This window comes from Danio rerio, chromosome 3 (genome assembly GCF_052040795.2).
Source record: "Danio rerio strain M-AB ecotype USA chromosome 3, GRCz13ab, whole genome shotgun sequence".
NCBI classification, from domain to species: Eukaryota; Metazoa; Chordata; class Actinopteri; order Cypriniformes; family Danionidae; genus Danio; species Danio rerio.
In genome coordinates, this window is record NC_141023.1 from 60,867,616 (window position 1) to 60,886,763 (window position 19,148).

General features: G+C 36.9%; 2 protein-coding genes across 4 annotated transcripts in view; both read left to right on the forward strand.

The window, feature by feature from the left end:
• Window positions 1-19,148, forward strand: part of prkcab (protein kinase C, alpha, b) — a 624,299-nt gene that overhangs the window by 341,281 nt on the left and 263,870 nt on the right. The gene's annotated exons all lie outside the window — the stretch shown is intronic.
• cacng5b (calcium voltage-gated channel auxiliary subunit gamma 5b) overlaps window positions 1-19,148 on the forward strand; it is a 28,539-nt gene that overhangs the window by 4,255 nt on the left and 5,136 nt on the right. Inside the window, exons 2-3 of the mRNA XM_087245321.1 lie at window positions 7,953-8,191; window positions 14,179-14,265. Of these exons, the coding sequence (XP_087101447.1) occupies window positions 7,996-8,191; window positions 14,179-14,265 (283 nt within the window). The 5' untranslated portion in view covers window positions 7,953-7,995. The remainder of the gene's footprint in view (window positions 1-7,952; window positions 8,192-14,178; window positions 14,266-19,148) is intronic.

Sequence of the window (19,148 nt, forward strand, 5' to 3'; positions counted from 1 at the left end):
CGTTTTGGTGTGGACGGAGAGCAGTTCAGAAACGCTGGGTAAAACGCGAGTGTGGACGCAGATCGTTTTCATTCTAAAACGCCGTTTTAAAACTAAAACGCACTAGTGTAAACGGGGCCTTAAGATAAAATGTGATCATGGGGCTATTGTAGGATTTTAATTTTAGGGAGCTCATCTCTTCATGATTGTATTACATTTGAAATTTGAAAGTAATAATATTCCCTCACTGGCCACTTTATTAAGTACACCTTACTAATACTAGGTTGGACCCCTTTTGCCTTCAGAACTGCCTGAATCCTTCGCGGCATAGATTCAACAAGCTACTGGAAATATCCCTTAGAGATTTTGGTCCATATTGACATGATAGCATCATGCAGTTGCTGCAGATTTGTCGGCTGCACATCATTACGTGAATCTCCCGTTCCACCACATCTCAAAGGTGCTCTATTGGATTGAGATATGGTGACTGTGGAGGCCATCTGCTTTACAGTGGATTGTCATGTTTCAGAAACCAGTCTGAGATGATTGAAAACATAATCTGCGTTAATGAGCAGTTGGACTGGTGTACCTAATAAAGTGGCCGGTGAGGGTACGTTTAGTACAAAAAAATCTGTATGGTATATAGTGAACGTGTCATGCACTGTAATATGTTTTATATTCATAGTTAATGTTCATCAAGAGCTTAACTTTTGCTGGTGGAAACAGCCGTGATGAGGAGGTGATCACCACAAAAATAAATGGAAAACAAAGAACTACAAATGTGCAGACATTATAATAATCATTTGATAAACACTGACCTGCGTTCTTTCACTACTGCTGTGGTTTGGGGATGAAAAGAAACACAAGTTGAGTACCAGGGGAGCTGAAATCTGCCTGCTGTTTTCATATCAAATTCAAAAGGGGACCGATGCGATTTTAATTAGTGTACAGTTCATGAGCTAATTCCAAAAACTTTAGGTGGGCTGAGTAGAGATTTAGGGAGGCTAAATCCCCCATAAAATAGGCCTAGTGATGCTGATGAGTGTGACCATTACACTATATCTCTAGTAAATGCAATCCATCTGTTACTAAATGTAGTCATTTTGTTCTTGTGTGTTTAGAAGAGAAGCTTTAGAGATGATGAATGTGCCTGTGCTTCTTTAAACAGGCTTATCTCACTGCAGTAATGGATGCTCTGACCTTCTGATTGAAAGATACTGCATTCCTTATGAGACCTTTATACTTTCACAGATGCTGTTTTACTGGATGAAAAAAAAAATGTTATTTTTAATGACAGCATTTTTAGAACACGTTCTGCCAATGTTCTCTCAGAGTTATAATTAATCTATAGATCTTTCTTAATCTGTCATTGAACAGTTGGCTTAATGGTTTAAAATGCACACAATAAATAATACATATTATTAAATTGTTAACACTTTAGTTTAGGTACCAACTCTCACTATTAACTAATGGCTTATTACTTATTATGGCTGTTATTAAGATATTGGAGAGAACACAATCTCTTTTGAATTTAAAATGACAGTCACCGAAATGCACAACTATGATTAAAGATATAAAAAAATATTTGTGGGGTTTAAATTATTAAATTATAAAAAAGAGAGATAAAAAGTAAAAAGGGAGATAATAGGTCTCTTTTTGTAAAAAAAAAAAGTAGATAATAGGTCCCCCTTAAGGCTTAAATGCGTTAGGCTTCTGTCCCTCCCCTGAAAGTCTATTCACCCCAAACTCTGCCATTTGGTTCATGAAGTGATCAGAAAAAGGATTTAATGGGAATGAAAGGGTTTTGAAAGTCTACTGTTAATTGTAAATAATATAAAGATTAATTTTGACTTATTTTTACATGCGGAAAGTATTCATAGCGCTTCACTTTTTCCACATTTTTTTAAGTTCAGCCTTATTCCAAAATTAATTAAATTGATTTATTTCCTCAACATTCTACACACAATACCTCATAATGACAATGCGAAAAAAGAGTTTTTGAAATTGTTGCACATGTTTTAAAAATAAAAAACCTGAAAACTCACATGTACATCAGTATTCACAGTCTTTGCCGTGAAGCTCTAAACTGAGCTCAGGTACATTCTGTTTCCCCTGATCATTCTTGGGATGTTTCTGCAGCTTAATTGGAGTTCACCTGTGGTATATTAAATTGATTGGACATGATTTGAAAAGGCATACACCTGTTTATATAAGGTCCCAGGGTTGACAGTGCATGTCAAAGCACAAACCAAGCATGATGATAAAGGAATTGTCTGTAGACCTTCGAGACTGAATTGTCTCAATGCACAAGGCTGGTGAAGGTTACAGAAAAAAAATTCTGCTGCTCTGAAAGTTCCAGTGGCCTCCATCATCCATAAGTGTAGGATCATTGGAACTAAAAAGACTCTTCCTAGAGCTGGCCGGCCATCTAAGCTGAGTGATCGGGGGAGATGGGCCTTAGTCAGAGAGGTGATCAATAACCTGATGGTCACTCTGTCTAAGCTACAGCATTCTTCTGTCGAGAGAGGAGAACCTTACAGAAGGACAACCATCTGTGCAGCAATCCACCAATCAGGCCTGTCTGATAGGAAGCCACTCCTTGCCTGGAATTTGCCAAAAGTCATATGAAGGACTCTCAGACCATAACAAAATAACACAGAAACAAAGTTCTCTGGTCTGATAAGACTAAAATTGAACTATTTGGAGTGAATGCCAAGTGTTACGTTTGGAGAAAACCAGGCATCACTCATCACCAGGCTAATACCATCGCTACAGTGAAGCATGGTGATGGCAGCATCATGCTGTGGGGATGTTTTTCAGCAGCAGGAACTGGAAAACTAGTCAGGATAGAGGGAAAGATGAATGCAGCAATGTACAGAGACATCCTGAATGAAAACCTGCTTCAGAATGTTCTTGACCTCAGAGTGGGGCGACGGTTCATCTTCTAGCAGCACGATGACCCAAATCACACTGCCAAAATATCAATGGAGTGGCTTCCCAACAACTCGATGAATGTCATTGAGTGGCTAGAGCCCAGAGCTAAATCCTATTGAATATCTCTGGAGAGATCTGAAAAAGGCTGTACACCGTCACTTCTCATCCAAACTGATAGAGCTTGAGAGGTACTGACAAAGAGGAAAGGGACAAAATTCTCAAAGACAGGTGTGCCAAGCTTGTGGCATAATATTTAAAAAGACTTGAGGCTGTAATTTCTGCCAAAGGTGCATCAACAAAGTACTGAAAAACGGCTGTGAAATACTGATAAATATGTGGGGTTTTTTTCAGGATTTTTTCAAAAAATATTTTTTCACATTGTCATTATATGGTATTGTGTGTAAAATTTTGAGGAAATAAACTAATTGAATCCATTTTGGAATAAGGCTGTAACATAAAAATATGTGGAGCGCTATAAATACTTTCCAGATGCACTGTACAAACACTGATCATTAGAAAATTATTTATAGCAGTCAGATGTTTGCTTGATGCATGAGGACCAATGAGTTACTAGAGTGTCATATAACTTGAGCCTCAGCGCAACAGTATTTTTTTATGTTTTATGCCATGTTGTATAAATAGCAAATGCATTTGCACCACTTTGTGGACTCCTGGGTGTGTTGGTCTACAAAGGAAGTGTGTTAAGGCGCATTGTTGACACGTTGCTATTTTGAGGAACTGAAATAGACTGCGCCATTGACCAACTAAAAGCTGAATCAAAGTCCAGCACAGAGTGCATTAGTAGGTCCAAACGCTCTCAGTATACTTAACCTCTATTTTTTTTTTGTTTTTTTTTTCATTTCAACATAATACAACTGATTTTAAAGAGGCAGTCATCTCTTTCACTAAAACTGTCTTTTATTTTAAAGGGGACCTACAGTTAAGTCCATAAATATTTGAACATCGACATTTGCTTTAACTGCAGACTGTCAATCTTATGCCGCAGTCACACCAGAGTTTGAGCTTGCAAAATTCTGCTATGATGCTGCGAAAAGCGGCGGGATCAAACAAGATGATTAGACATTAAAAAAGCGAGCGATCGGTCCATGTTTTAAATTTCTATCCAGAGAAGTCATGTTTTGATCCTCGATTGATCTCGCGCAATCATATGATGCGATTTCGCAGGTCGGAGATCATCATGCTTGAACTTTCCAATGCAGCAAACTGCGAAACTTGCCCCACAAACTTTTAGTACCGGTCTGACGTATTCGCGTTCATATGAATGGAAGTCTATGGGAAGAGATGTGCAGTGTGACTGCAGCCTTAATTTGAGGGTACTTGCATCCAAATCAGGTGAACGCTGTAGGAATTACAACAGTTTGCAAATGTGCCTCCCACTTGTTAAGGTTCCAAAAGTAATTGGACATTTGGCTTCAAAGGTGTTCCATGGCCAGGTGTGTGTTATTCCCTCATTATTTCAATTACAATGATCAGATAAAAGGTCCAGAGTTCATTTTAAGTGTGCTATTTGCATTTGAAATCTGTTACTGTCAACTTTCAAGATGAGATTTAAAGAGCTGTCACTATTAGTTTAAGCAAGCCATCGTTAGGTCGAATAAGCAAAACAAACCCATCAGAGAGATAGCAGAAACATTAGACCAGGCCAAAACAACTGTTTGGAGCATTCTTAAACAGAAAGAACACACAAGTGAGCTCAGCAACACCAAAAGACGTTGGGGCGTTTGTAGCCCCACCTTCTTTTGAAAAGAGGGCTAGGAGCACAATCTCATTTGAATTTAAAGTGACAGTCACAATAATGGCACAACTTGGATCAAACTCTAAAAGGTTAGAGATACAGTATAACATTATTTGTGTGGTATTGAGCTAAAACTTCACATATGCACTCCAGGCACATCAGAGATTTATTTTACATCTTGTAAAAAGGGGCAAAATAGGTCCCCTTTGAGTTGTAATTAAGTACAATATGTGTAATGGGAGCACATAACTGTAATTAAAATATGCAAAAATGAACAGAAATTCCTCAATTGACTTTCTCCGCATAAAAAGTCATCTAATTACAGTAATGCTTGACTTAGAACTGCATTACACTCAACACTGATCATGTGTTAGTCAGCAATCAGCTGTGCTCGATGACACGTACAGATGTGAAGATGCCCTGTCTGAACGCTTGAGTGTGTGCGTTGCACAGCTTTCTGTTTTGGATGAATGCGCTTCTCGTCAGTCTGTATTGATGATAATCAGGCTGCCTTTGTGTGCCTCCGGAAGCTGTTTCTGTGAGGATGCTGCTGCTTGTGTCTTTTTCAGTGTCCTTCATGACTCATTGTGTGTCAGATTTTCAAGAGATGGAAATTGACGCCCTTCTGCTTAACATTCATCTGACTGGCATGTGTTTCTCAGATTGCTGGTGTGTTTGAGCGCCCCCTGCTGAAGGCTGTGTGTGTTGCTTATGATTTTCGGGTTTCTCAGTAGCCGAAGTCGTCATAGTTGGGTAAACTTAGAGTGCAGTCAATGGAAGAGAACAAGAAATCTATTTTTTTACGATCCTATTTGTTGAAATAATAAAAGAAAAACTATAACTGTGTTATCAAAACATTCAGAAAATGGAAGAAAAACAATTGTGCGAGACTGATAACGGCAACCAGAAGAGAAACCAACGTTAAATTTACTGTTCTGCCCCATACACTCTGCATTGCAAACGCCTCACACAAGCAGTAATTTGCAGAGGTGGGTCGAGTGTCTAAAATTTATTCTCAAGTAAAAGTACAAGTACTTGCAGAAATTTTTACTCAAGTAAAAATAAAAGTAACAATCTTAAAATGGCTTATTTCCACTGAATGGTACAGTACGGTACGGTTCTGGTTGGTATGGGTCACCTTTATCAGGCTTGCATTACCACAACAAAGGGTACCCTTTTGGTGGGCGTGTTGTACGACATAAAGTTTAAGTCGACGTCATGCTCACTCGAATAAATGTCTACAGGTAAAGATAAACATGGCAGTTTGTTCATGATTCAGGTTGCTAAAACAATTTTGCTCCTGTGTTTTTGTCTCCTTTTTTTTCCCGCACTTCACTCTCACGCTTGTCCTTTTCTTTCTGAATAGATCAGATGACGGAGGCATTTCAATAATCACACACACGTTATTATCATCAGCTCAAGAAATTCGTTATATTAAATATAACGTTAGGTGCGATCGTGAGCTCCCGGAAAAAAAACGAAAACCGCTCACAATTTTAGACGGGCTCGTAAAACAAAAACAGGACACGGCAGATTTTTCTTCTTGGCTTTATGTCTGTTCATCAAGAAGACAACAAGGTTTGTTTGAGCCCGGATCATCCATGGCTCGTTATTATATGCATATAGTATTTCCATGTAATGTCTCGGCTTTGTATTTAAAACATGGCCGTTCCTTTGTTTTTATTCTATCTAGCTCCACAATCTCGTGACGTATTTCTAACCAATCAGCGTTCGGCTGCACGTGTAGCTCCACCTTTTGGTACCCTTTCTCCTGTTTGTTACCCTTTCGAAAGGGTGCCGAAAAAGTGGTACGGTTTGGTTCGGTACACTTTTTGACAGTCTAAACAGCCATAAAAGCGTACCAAACCAAATCGTACCACTCAGTGGAAACGGGCCAAAAGTTACTTGAGTAAGAGTAAAAAAAAGTTCCTGATGAAAAATTTACTGAATTAGTAATTAGTAAATGGTTACTAGTTACTTTACTTTTTTTATATATATATATACACATACATATACATATATACTGATGAAGTCAAAATTATCATTCGAAAAATCAAAAAAATTATTTGCGCTGCTGTTTTTTTTTTTTTTTTAATTACCAAAACGATAGCAGATTCAGAAATTTTTCACAGTATTTCCTAAAATATTTTAGGTTCTAGTGAAAGTCCTACTTGTTTAATATTGGCTAAAATAAAAGCAGTTTTTAATGTTTTTTTTTTAAACCATTTTGAGGTGCCTTATTACTTTACTTACAATAACGAAGTTGAATTAACCTGGTAAGCCTTTAAATGTCAGGTTAAGCTGAATACTAGTATCTTGATGAATATGTAGTCAGTATTATGTACTGTCATCATGGCAAAGAGAAAAGAAATCAGTTATTAGATATATGTTATTAAAACTATATAGATGTGTTGATAAAATCTGTCTGTTAAACAGAAAATGGGGAAAATATACAGGGGGGCTAAGAATTCAGATTAATCAGTTATATTAAACAGCAGTTTCTTTCGTTATCTCATAGTTATTATTAATAAGGTCCAAATTGGGATCATTTTAACACTTACCATGTTTTTTCAGGTTGGAGCTGGAATTCATGTATATGTTGCGATTTCAGTTTGATGTAGGCTACAGCGTGCATCTCAATATCAAACTCTTCTTGTTGACATCTCAGAGTGAATACACAAACTGAACTTAAGGAAGCGGGTGACCTGGTCCGATAAGCTAACTTCACAGACAGCATGACTGCCCTTCTCGGAATAGCAGATGGCCATGGCGTGACTGCAGTAAAATGAGTAAAAGTGCGCACGTCTTCCTCGACTTCAGCCATACTTCCAAGATAGGCGCGCGCTTCGAAAGTGAGAGATGTGACTTTATAGCAACATCTCGCGACACAACCTCTCCAATGCGGCGCCTTGTGATATTTGCAAACAAGTATGTATGAATCATATGTATTATCATTTGGCAGAAACAGAGGAACGGCGCCAAATGTAGCGAAGTAAGAGTAATGATTTTCCTTTAATTTTTTACTCGAGTAAATGTAACAAAGTTCATTACTACCCACCTCTGGTTATATGTTTTTTGGAATTTGTTGCAAAGATGACATTATACTGTATATACATAAACACATATAATGTTGATAGGCCTTTAAAAAACTATCTACATATTAAAAACTTTAAAGATTTAAGATGCTGGTGACCGTTAAATTTGTCATAACTGTTTTGTGAAAAGATTCCATTGCTGGTGTGTTTGAGCGCCCCCTGCTGAAGGCTTTGTGTGTGTTTCTCAGTTTGCTGGTTTGTTTGAGCGCCCCCTGCTGAAGGTTGCGTGGCATGAGCGCATGCGGGAGGAAAGCCCTGACACTGCTCAGCAGTGTGTTTGCGGTGTGCAGTCTCGGGCTGCTGGGTATCGCCGTCAGCACTGACTACTGGCTCTACTTGGAAGAGGGCGTCATCCTGCCGCTCAACCAGAGCACCGACATGCGCATGTCCATCCACTCGGGCCTCTGGAGAGTCTGCTTTCTGGCAGGTGAGTTCATGACTGATTACACTTATTCCACAATAGCTTGGGTTTACCAGCTACATTAACAGTTATTCATTTAAGGCAGGGGTTCCCAAACTTTTCAGCTCCTGACACCCAAAATAACAATTCCAGTGACCCCTACTATCCTCAGATGTGGTTATAACATACCTGTCAACAGGGCTTGACATTAACTTTTTTGATCTCCAGCTACAGTGACTAGTAGTTTTCCAATGTTACTAGCCACTCTGCATTTTCACTAGCCACAATTTTGTTGTTGTTTTTATATGCATAAATATGACTTTGACATGCTAAAATTACTTGATTTACATTACTTCTCATTCATTTCATGTTTTGTGTGTCATGCATGAGCAAACAGGCCGTGGTTTTATAGTGTTGTATTATAATTAGTTTTTATTTCACATCACTTTCCACAACTTAAAATTAGGGATTTACCAAATTTATCTCTGACCACACCAAACATTAATTATTTTGTTGCCACAAATTTTAAATGTGTCAAAACAAGCTAAATATAGCTGTATACTATACTTTTTATTTAACAAAACATTTCTTAAAAAAACAAAACAAAACAAAGAAAAACAATTGACTTTAAATAATAATTATTGTCATGTATCAAAAATATGCGCAGTAATCTGTCCTCGCTAAAGGTCTCTCAGTTCACCAGTTAACTAATGGAGGGGTAATCTCATATTAAAGCAATGCTGTTAATGATAATTAAACCATAAACAAAAGTCGTAAGCAAAAGAAAGCAGGTGAAAAACCTACTGTGTTATAATGAAAGGATGATCACATGGTTAAGGCCAATTAATAATCTGTTCAAAGCGAAAGCAACCGGTGCTGCTTACAAGACACATTTGGAGCTTTTGAAAGCAGCAAGACTGTGGGTGCATGAGCATAACTTTTCGTATGTTCTTTATGAAAGAGAACCGGTCACAGTTGTGTTCCAGGCATAGTTGCTTCAAGCAAGGAAACAGGAGCGCGCAGGCGCTTAAAACAGTCATGCACATCACATAAGCTGTTTGCGAGGCTGATCATCCTCTCATTCGGTATTCACCTGCTTTCTATTGCTCGAGCGAAAGTAATTATTTTTGTCAGTCTGCTTTTTCTCGATTCTAAGATCACATTTGCACGCATATTGAGTCATCCTTTTAGTCGAACCCTGCTTTCAAGAATACCACAATTTAAAAATTATTTTCAACCAGCAAAAGTGGCTAGTGGGAGTGTCTGTATAACCTGCCAAAGCTGAAACCTACCTGCATTTGGCGGGTCGGCGGGTGTTAATGTTAGGCCCTGCCTGTCAACATTGGGATGTAAAAATAAGGGATACACCAGGCATAAGTGATACCCCCACCACCCCACCCCACCTTCCAAAAAAAATCCTCAAATGACTAAATATGTTCTTCTGGAGCAGTTTCATTGTAAATAAACAGTTAAAGGGTCACGAAACACCAAAACACATTTTTTTGAGCTGTTGACAGTCGTATATGTGTCCCACACTGCTGAAAACACTATAAGGACACACATATTTCACTAAAAAGTGAATATTGTTTTTTTTTTGTTATTTCGATCAAATTTGTACTTACGGTTTAAAACTAATTTTTGAAGCTGCGTCACGGCCATGAGATCTTAGCATGTATTCTAGCATGTAGACTAGACATCTGTACCTGGGAGTACCGTATTACGTCTCCGAGTGTGCTGCATTAATGCATGAGTTAGGCTTGGTTCAAACCAATCAGCGCTTTCTACTGTGCAACTTCATTAATATTCATTAATGTTACAGTGTTTAGACAGCAGAGAGACGCCACGTTGTGTTGGCAAAACAAGCATGCAGTGTTGCTTTTATAATATGCCCCAGTGAAGGTTTTGTTTTCATTTTCTCTCTATGAGAGTGCAGCTGGACTCACAGTGTGGATTACAGTACACACGACACGCAACAACAACATTGTTTACCCGAGAGCTTTTCTCATCTGCAAATAGTAAAATCCGGATTTGCTGCTCGTCTCCTCTTAATAAAGACGCGGCTCTAGTTGCAGGTGATTGTCCTGTCTCTACAGATTTTGTAAGTGAGCGACCAGTGCTCTGTCTATTCAGATGTCAAAGTTAGTTTGTATCGTATCATGTGTAAACATGTTAGCACCACAACCAAACTTACCCTTGTGTAGAATTTTTTCACCGCATTTTGTGGACATTGAAAAAATAAAACACTGCTTGTTCATTTATGGGGTTTAAATCCAACTAGTGCTTCAATTTAAGATGAATTACATTTTGTTTAACCATTTTACTTACACTGAGTAAAAAGTCACGTTTATTCAGTGTATTCCATCTGGTTCAGTTACCCGCTGTCAGTATATTGTGGATGTGTCTTCAGTAAGCAGCCACTGATTGAGCTCATTCTGATAGACTTCACACATTTAAACAGGCCGTATAGATTTTAAGTCTTTATTTTTGGCCGTTCTGGACTGATTACAGAGGTTGCTCCCCCTCGACGTCTCCATGGCGACTGTTGCCAGGAAGCGTGGTTTTGTGGAAGCCTTTAATGATGGGATGTCTTCTCTGTTATTGTTTTGTTGTCGTTTTAGATGACATGTTGAGCTGAAACTCGCTGCAAACAGTGCCTGCTGGGGCACAAACACACGCATTAGGCTCAGCGGAGGCATGTGTGTGAAGATGTGGGCGAGTGATTGGACTGAGTTTGATCCAAACCCACGCTGTTTATAGCTGGTGAAATTGAGCATGACCGTGAACAGATGTGAGCAGTTATTCGAGCTTGACGGGAATGTGCGGAAACTTTCATGAGTCCAGAAGTCTCACTTTATTTCGGTGCTTTAATGTGAGAGATAGACGAGACTGTGAGATCATGATCCTGCGGGTCTCATGATGAAAGTGTCAGTGATTTAATAATGCATTCACTCTACATCCTCCTATCAGAAAGACAAATCACAGATGAAGGGAATTAAAGAGACAGTTTACACCTAAATCTGTTCCTCCCTGGAACATATGAGCTAGACAATTTGAGTATCTTCTTTTATGTTCCACAGAGGAAAGGACGTCTAAAGACAGAAACCTTACTTTGATTTTTTTATCAGGTTTCTGGTACATTGAAAAATACTTTATTAACTGAGTTTGAACCGTACCAAAGAGCTTAGAATCACCAAGAGGCGACACTCAATTGAACGTTCCATTGCAAAAGCAGCGCCAAGCAATTCCGCCATTCTGGATTGAAGGCAGTTGGCTGTCCATTGGATCTTATAGCTGTCGTGATGGCAAGCAGCTGCTTTGTTTTGTTTTTATTGTTTTTTTTAAAAGCACATGAAAAAATAAAGCTGAAATAGAACCTGAAAGATGATAATACAACACTTAAAATCATAGACTGGTGATTATCAGCACTTTAATAGCTTATTTTACAGACTTAGAGCCAGGGGCGGACTGGCCATCTGGCAATTCTGGCAAATGCCAGAAGGGCCGGAGCATTTTTTTAAATGTGGGCCGGTCAGTTTGTTATTTGTTTATTTCTTTTATATGGATTGTTTTTACATGCAAGCAGCTTTTATCTCTTGCAAGATGTGAATATTATGATGATGATGATAATAATAATAATAATAATAATAATAATAATAATAATAATAAATAATAATAATAATAATAATAATAATAATAATAATAATAATAATAATAATTAATAATAATAATAATAATAATAATAATAATAATAAATAATAATAATAAATAATAACAATAATAAATAATAAATAATAATAATAATAAATAATAATAATAATAATAATAATAATAAATGTCAAGCATTGGCCCAATCGGCGAAGACCGGATGGTTTTGAGATGTGCAGACCCAATTAGAGGTAAACCGGACGTAATCAAAATCTGGCAGGAATGTCAAACAAAGCTACAAACAAGCTAATTGTCAGAGATGGACCATAAAAAAGGAAAGGCAGTGCTAAAAAGCTCAGAGAAAGCAAAAAAAGTCTCTTAAATCAGACGCTGCCAAATGCATAGCATTAAATGGAATAGTCTCGAAAGGGGGCAGCGCAGTGGCGCAAGAAGGTCGCTATTTCGAGCCCCGGCTGGGTCAGTTGGTGTTTCTGTGTGGAGTTTGCATGTTCTCGTAGGTTTCCTCCTGGTTTTCCTCACAAGTCTAAAAAACGTGCTATAGGTGAATTGGGTAGGCTTAATTGTCCGTAGTGCATGTTTGTGAATGTGTGTGCATAGAGGTTTCCAAGTGATGGGTTGCAGCTTGGAGGGCATCCGCTGCGTAAAACATATGTTGGATAAGTTGGCGGTTCATTCTACTGTGATGACCCCAGATTAATAAAGGGACTAAGCCGAAAAGAAAATGAATGAATGAAATGATTGCATATATAAATTTGTTATAAATGGGTTGTTTTTGTTCCAGTCACATACATTAAATGTTTAAATATCTATTACATATGGTACTGCTTATATTATTTCACCATCTGTCCACCAATCGAAGATGTGAATGGGGGTGTGTCGGTGTGGTAACGTGGGCTGCTGTGGCTACAGTGCCAGGGCTGATTTTTAGTCCCAGTCCGCCCCTGCTTAGAGCCCTATCATACACCCACCGCAATGTGGCGCAAGGCATGACGCAATAGTTGTTTCAGCTTGGCACGTTAGTCGTTTTGCGCCACGCTGTTTAAATAGCCAATGCATTTGCGCTCATATGTGCGCCCATAAGCCTTCTGGTCTAAAAAGAAGGCGTATCAAAGCGCATTGCTGGCGCATTGCTATTTTAAAGAACTAAAATAGAAGCTTCAAATAGATCAGATCAAAGCCGGTCTATTGTCCAGCGTAGATCGCGTCAGTTGTGCACCTTGCTTACACATTGCTTAATACAGACAGGGTGTACAGCAATACGCAAATATCTTTACAAATGAAAAATTATTTAAATATTAAGGATATATATATAGGATATAATAAGGATATATAGCCTATAGGATATAAATATAAAGGATTAAAATATTACAAAACATATTATTTTCTAGCCTACATAAATATAAAAGCCATACCATCATGCCTTCTTCATCTCGGGGGCTTTTTAAATTTATTCATAACAATTTGCTTTTGTATAATGTTATTATTATTAGCAGTATTATTTATTATTTGCATATTTATATTTGTTTTAATAAAAACAAGCTTAGATTTGTCCACCTGTCAGGTTTTAGACCATAAGGGGCACAGCATGTGTTTTAGGATAAAACTCAGTTGTTTGACCACACTTCGTTATTATTATTCATTTATTCGTTTGCTGGAAGCTAGAACTGAATTTAGAAATAGTTTTGAAACAAATGTTTGCGCTTAACAAATTAAATTTATCATTTATAGGCTAATTAATGTCTGTGCGTACAAGGTTTCCCTATCCACGAGAGCGAAAATGAAAGTAGATAATGAGAAGGCCTTATCTCTCATTCTCGCGCTGCAGATGCTCCGTTTAACTAGTTTCTTGGTAGTGAAACAATGCATCAATAGTTTTAAACACTGTGCACTTTCAGATTTAAGTCTTAGCTGGATGTTTTCATTCACTTAGAGCTGTGTTTTGCATGGAGGTCATTCTCATTAACCCCATAATAGGGGCTCTTTAATATCGTGTATGACTCCCATGAGCTTAGAGGACTGCATTCATACATCTCTGCAATGACTCAAATGACTCACCAATAAAGTCATCTGGAATGACAAAGAAAGTGTTCCAGCAGGACTCCCAGAGTTCATCAAGATTATTTGGATTCATCTTTAAAGTCTCTTTTTTGTGTTGAGTGAAATAAATAAACTCAAGGATTTGGATCACATATTTTTTTTTTCATTTTTGTTATTATCATTGGATGAACTATACCTTTAAGCACCAAACGTATAAATTCTGAGCAGACACAGACCCACTTTAGGGCCGGCTGTACAAAGATAACTTATGACAGCACTTTAACACATTGTGTGTGGTGTTTTGTTCCCAGGTGAGGAGAGGGGCCGCTGCTTTACCATCGAGTATGTGATGCCCATGAGTGTTCAGCTGACCAGTGAATCGACTGTCAGTGTCCTCAGTAAGTCATCACTTCTTTGAACTATTGTGCACTCATGAATGTAAAACAGTGAGTTTTACTACAGGATTTTAATGGTTAAATTTAATGATAAATTTACATTTAAAACACCCTTCTTCTGGAGTTAGGAGGGTAATATATTCACCTTATTCTTGGCTGACGAGCGGGTGCAGCCATTTGAATGTTTTTGGCTCGGTCTCATTCACTTCCATTCATTTTTAGACATTAAAAACTGCTTGGTTCGCTGTTTGATGTTGCAAACTGATCATTTCTTATTATATTATTCTACTTGGTCTGTATAGTCATGCTAACATTTGTTTGTAGAGCAATTAGTTCGACCGTTTTCTGCTGTTTTTTATTCCTAGTCATTTCTCCCATAGGCGACTGAATAGGAAGTTCTAAAACAATCATGAAAACAGGCGCACTTCCACATTTTAGAATAAGGTCAATAGACAGGTGTATGCCTTTTCAAATCATATCCAATCAACTGAATTTACCACAGGTGAACTCCAATTAAGCTGCTGAAACATCTCAAGAATGATCAGTGGAAACAGAATGTACCTGAGCTTAATATAGAGCTTCACGGCAAAGGATGTCAATACTGATGTACATGTACATTTCAAAAACTCTCTTTTTTTTTGACATTGTCATTATTTGGTATTGTGTGTAGCATTTTGAGGAAATAAACAAATGTAATACATTTTGGAATAAAACTGTAACATAAAAAATGTGGAAAAAGCGCCATGAAGACTTTCTGGATGCACTGTATGCACACAACTCCAGTGAATACAAAGACTTTTTTTTTTTGGTGAAGAATTGCATCACTGACAAAAAAACAAACAAACAAACAAACAAAAAACAAGATATATCATAATAAATATGCATAATAAATAAATGCATAAAAATATCATGCATATCTAAAGCACCGATGTTTAAATGGAGGATGTCAGTTGAAGGACATTGCAAGTCTCTGCATTCAGCTATATACTTACTATATGTTTACTATATAACAAACTTTAATATATTTCCATCTCTAGTAAATATCAAGTATATATATTCTCCTGTTTCTCTCTGTGCTTTCTGGAAAGATTATTTCGTCTTTTTGTCCATCTCAGAAAAAAAAAAAAAAAATTTAGTTTTATTTTATTTTAATTTATTTTTAATTTTATTTAATTTTTTTATACGTGTTTATTTTAATTACATTTTAATTACATTTTTTGTTTTATAATTTTTATTATTATTTATTTAATTTATTATTATTATTATTTTTTAATACATTTTTATTTTTTTTATTTATTTATCTATCCCACCCACACAAAATAATTAAAATAAAAATAAAATTGAAATAAAAATATTGTTATCCAGTCAGCATTGTTTTGTCTTTTTGTCCATCTTAAAAAAACCAAAAAGAGTCTGGAGTAAGTTAGTTACTGTAAACAGACATTGCAACTCTGTTGTGTTTGTTTGTAATTTAATTTAATTTAATTTAATTTAATAATTTAATTTAATTTAATTTAAATTTGTTTGAAATTTTCATTTAATTTAGTTTTTTATTTTATTTTATTTTATTTTTTATTAAAAAATGTTTTATTTTAATTTAACTACATTTTTAAATAAAAATTTAATTTAATTTTATTTTATTATTTATTTATTTATTTGTTTGTTTTATTTTGGACGATGGGATGTCAAATTGCCAGTTCATGCTGTCATTCAACCATCCCAGCCCCACACAGCATTTCTTCATCTTTTTGTCCATCTCAGAAAAACAAAAAAGTATCTAGAGTAAGTTAGTTACTGTAAACAGACATTACAACCCTGTTGTGTTTGTTTTTAATTTAATTTTACTTTATTTGTAATCTTAATTAAATTTAGTTTTTTTATTTATTCAAATGTATTTATTTTTATTTTATTTTAATAAATGTTTTATTTTAATTAAATTAAATATTTAATTTTAATTTAATTTTAATTGTTACATTTTTATTTATTTGTTTATTTTTATTTTGGACAATGGAATGTCAAACTGCCAGTCCATGCTGTCATTCAACCATCCCAGCCACACACAATTATTAAGTAAATATTGTTTTCTATAGTCAGCATGGCCTTTTTTCACTGCTGTCAGAACAGAACAATCCACCAACTCAATATAGTCCAATCCATATAGTTTTCAAATCTAATTACGCAAACTGCTTATACAGTACAAACTGTCTCCCACTGGATGGCTGGTTATTAGCTGTCAGTCTGCGAGGCGGTGAGTTTATTCCGGTGTGGAGGTGATTATCATGTGACGGACAGTAAACCTTCATCGAGGAGCATCGTGTCTGTCATGAAGCCTCATTAACAGTTGCTCAGAAATAGAAAAAGCTCTTCTCATGACTCAGTTCAACACACACACACACACACACATTGCACATACACAAGTATATATACAGACGTGGACAAAATTGTTAGTACTTTTTTAGTAATTTCGTCCAAGCCAGATTCATTAGTTTGCTGTTTTTTTATGCTTCTGTTAAGATAACTGATTTCTTTTATCTTTGCTGTGATGACAGAGCATAATATTATACTAGATATTTTTCAAGATACTATTATTCAGCTTAAAGTACAGTTTAAAGGCTTAATTAGGTTAACTAGGCAAGTTAGGGTAATAAGGCAAGTCATTGTATAATGATGGTTTGGGTAACACTTTGTTTTGATGGTCCATTTGAGTATAGTAGACTGCTTAATATCTGTTGATACACCTGCTAAACAGACATTTAACTGACTATAGGAAACTTTGTACATGTCAACTTACACTAGCCCTAACCCCAACCTAACAGCATACCAATAGTATCTAATGAGAATCAGTTACATGTAGATGCAATGTCACTTAAATTCAACAAATAGACCATCAAAATAAAGTGTGATCATGGTTTGTTCTGTAGACAGTCGGAAAAAAAAATATTGCTTAAGGAAGCTAATAATATTGACCTTAATTTTTTACATTTTTTTAAATTAAAAACTGTTTTATTCTTGCCAAAATGACAGATGGCGGCAGTTTAGGGTAGTTTTTAACAGCAGATGGCGCTCTAGGCTAGTTTTTACAGCAGATGGTGCTCTAGGCTAGTTTTGGCAGCGAATATCGCTGTAGGCTAGTTTTAACAGCAGATGGCGCTCTAAGCTAGCTTTTAACATCTGACTAGTCTAGTTTTTAACAGGATACAACACTAAGCTAGTTTTTAACAGCGGATAGCACTCTAGGATAGTCTTTAACAGCAGATGCCACTCTAGGCTAGCTTTTAACATCAGATGGCACTTTAGGCTAGTTTTTAACAGCAGATGGCACTCTAGGCTAGCTTTTAAGAGCAGATGGCTTTTTAGGCTAGTTTTTAACAGCAGATGGTGCTCTAGGCTAGTTTTGACAGCGAATATCGCTGTAGGCTAGTTTTAACAGCAGATGGCGCTCTAAGCTAGCTTTTAACATCTGACTAGTCTAGTTTTTAACAGGATACAACACTAAGCTAGTTTTTAACAGCGGATAGCACTCTAGGCTAGTCTTTAACAGCAGATGCCACTCTAGGCTAGCTTTTAACAGCAGCTGGCACTTTAGGCTAGTTTTTAACATCAGATGGCACTTTAGGCTAGTTTTTAACAGCAGATGGCACTCTAGGCTAGCTTTTAAGAGCAGATGGCTTTTTAGGCTAGTTTTTAACAGCAGATGGCACTCTAGGCTAGCTTTTAAGAGCAGATGGCTTTTTAGGCTAGTTTTTAACAGCAGATGACACTCTAGGCTAGTCTTTAACAGCAGATGGCGCTCTAGGCTAGCTTTAACAGCAGATGATGATCTATGCTAGTCTTTAACAGCAGATGGCACACTAGTCTAGTTTTTAACAGCAGACGGTGCTCTAGGCTTGCTTTGACAGCAGATAGCTCTCTAGGCTAGCTTTTAACAGCAGATGGCACTTTAGGCTAGTCTTTAACAGAAGATGGCACTCTAGGCTAGCTTTTAACAGCTGACTAGTCTAGTTTTTAACAGGATACGACACTAAGCTAGTTTTTAACAGCAGATAGCACTCTAGGCTAGTCTTTGACAGCAGATGGCACTCTAGGCTAGTTTTTAACAGCAGACGGCGCTCTAGGTTATCTTTAACAGCAAATGGCACTCTAAGCTAGCTTTTAACAGCAGACAGCACTTTAGGCTAGTCTTTAACAGAAGATGGCACTAGGCTAGTTTTTAACAGCAGATGGCACTCTAGGCTAGCTTTTAACATCTGACTAGTCTAGTTTTTAACAGAATACGACACTAAGCTAGTTTTTAACAGCAGATAGCACTCTAGGCTAGTCTTTAACAGCAGATGGCACTTTAGGCTAGTTTTTAACAGAAGTTGGCACTCAAGGCTAGGCTAGGCTGCTCTAGGCTAGATTTAACAATAGGGTGCTCTAGCATAGTTTTATCAACAAATCGCACTCTATGCTAGCTTTTAACAGCTGACTGCTATAGTTTAACAGCTGACGTCACGTCACACTGGGCTAGTTTTTAACAGCTGATGACACCCTAGGTTATCTTTTTCAGATAACAGCGCTCTGACAGACTAGTTTTTAACAAGAGACAGCACTTAAGGATAGTTTTATCAGCAAATCGCATTCAAGACTAGCTGTTAATAAGAGACGGCACTTTAGGCTGGCTTTTAACAGCAGATAGTGCTCTAAACTAGTTTTAACACATGGCATTCAAGGCTAGTTTTTAAAACCAGACAATTTAGGTCAATGTTTCTCAACCTTGTTTCTGGAGGACCACCGGCACTGCATGCTTTGGATGTCTCCTTTGTCCGTCACACCCATTTCAGGTCTTTCAGTTTCTCCTAATAAGCTGATGATCTGCATCAGGAGTGTTAAGGAGACATGGAAAA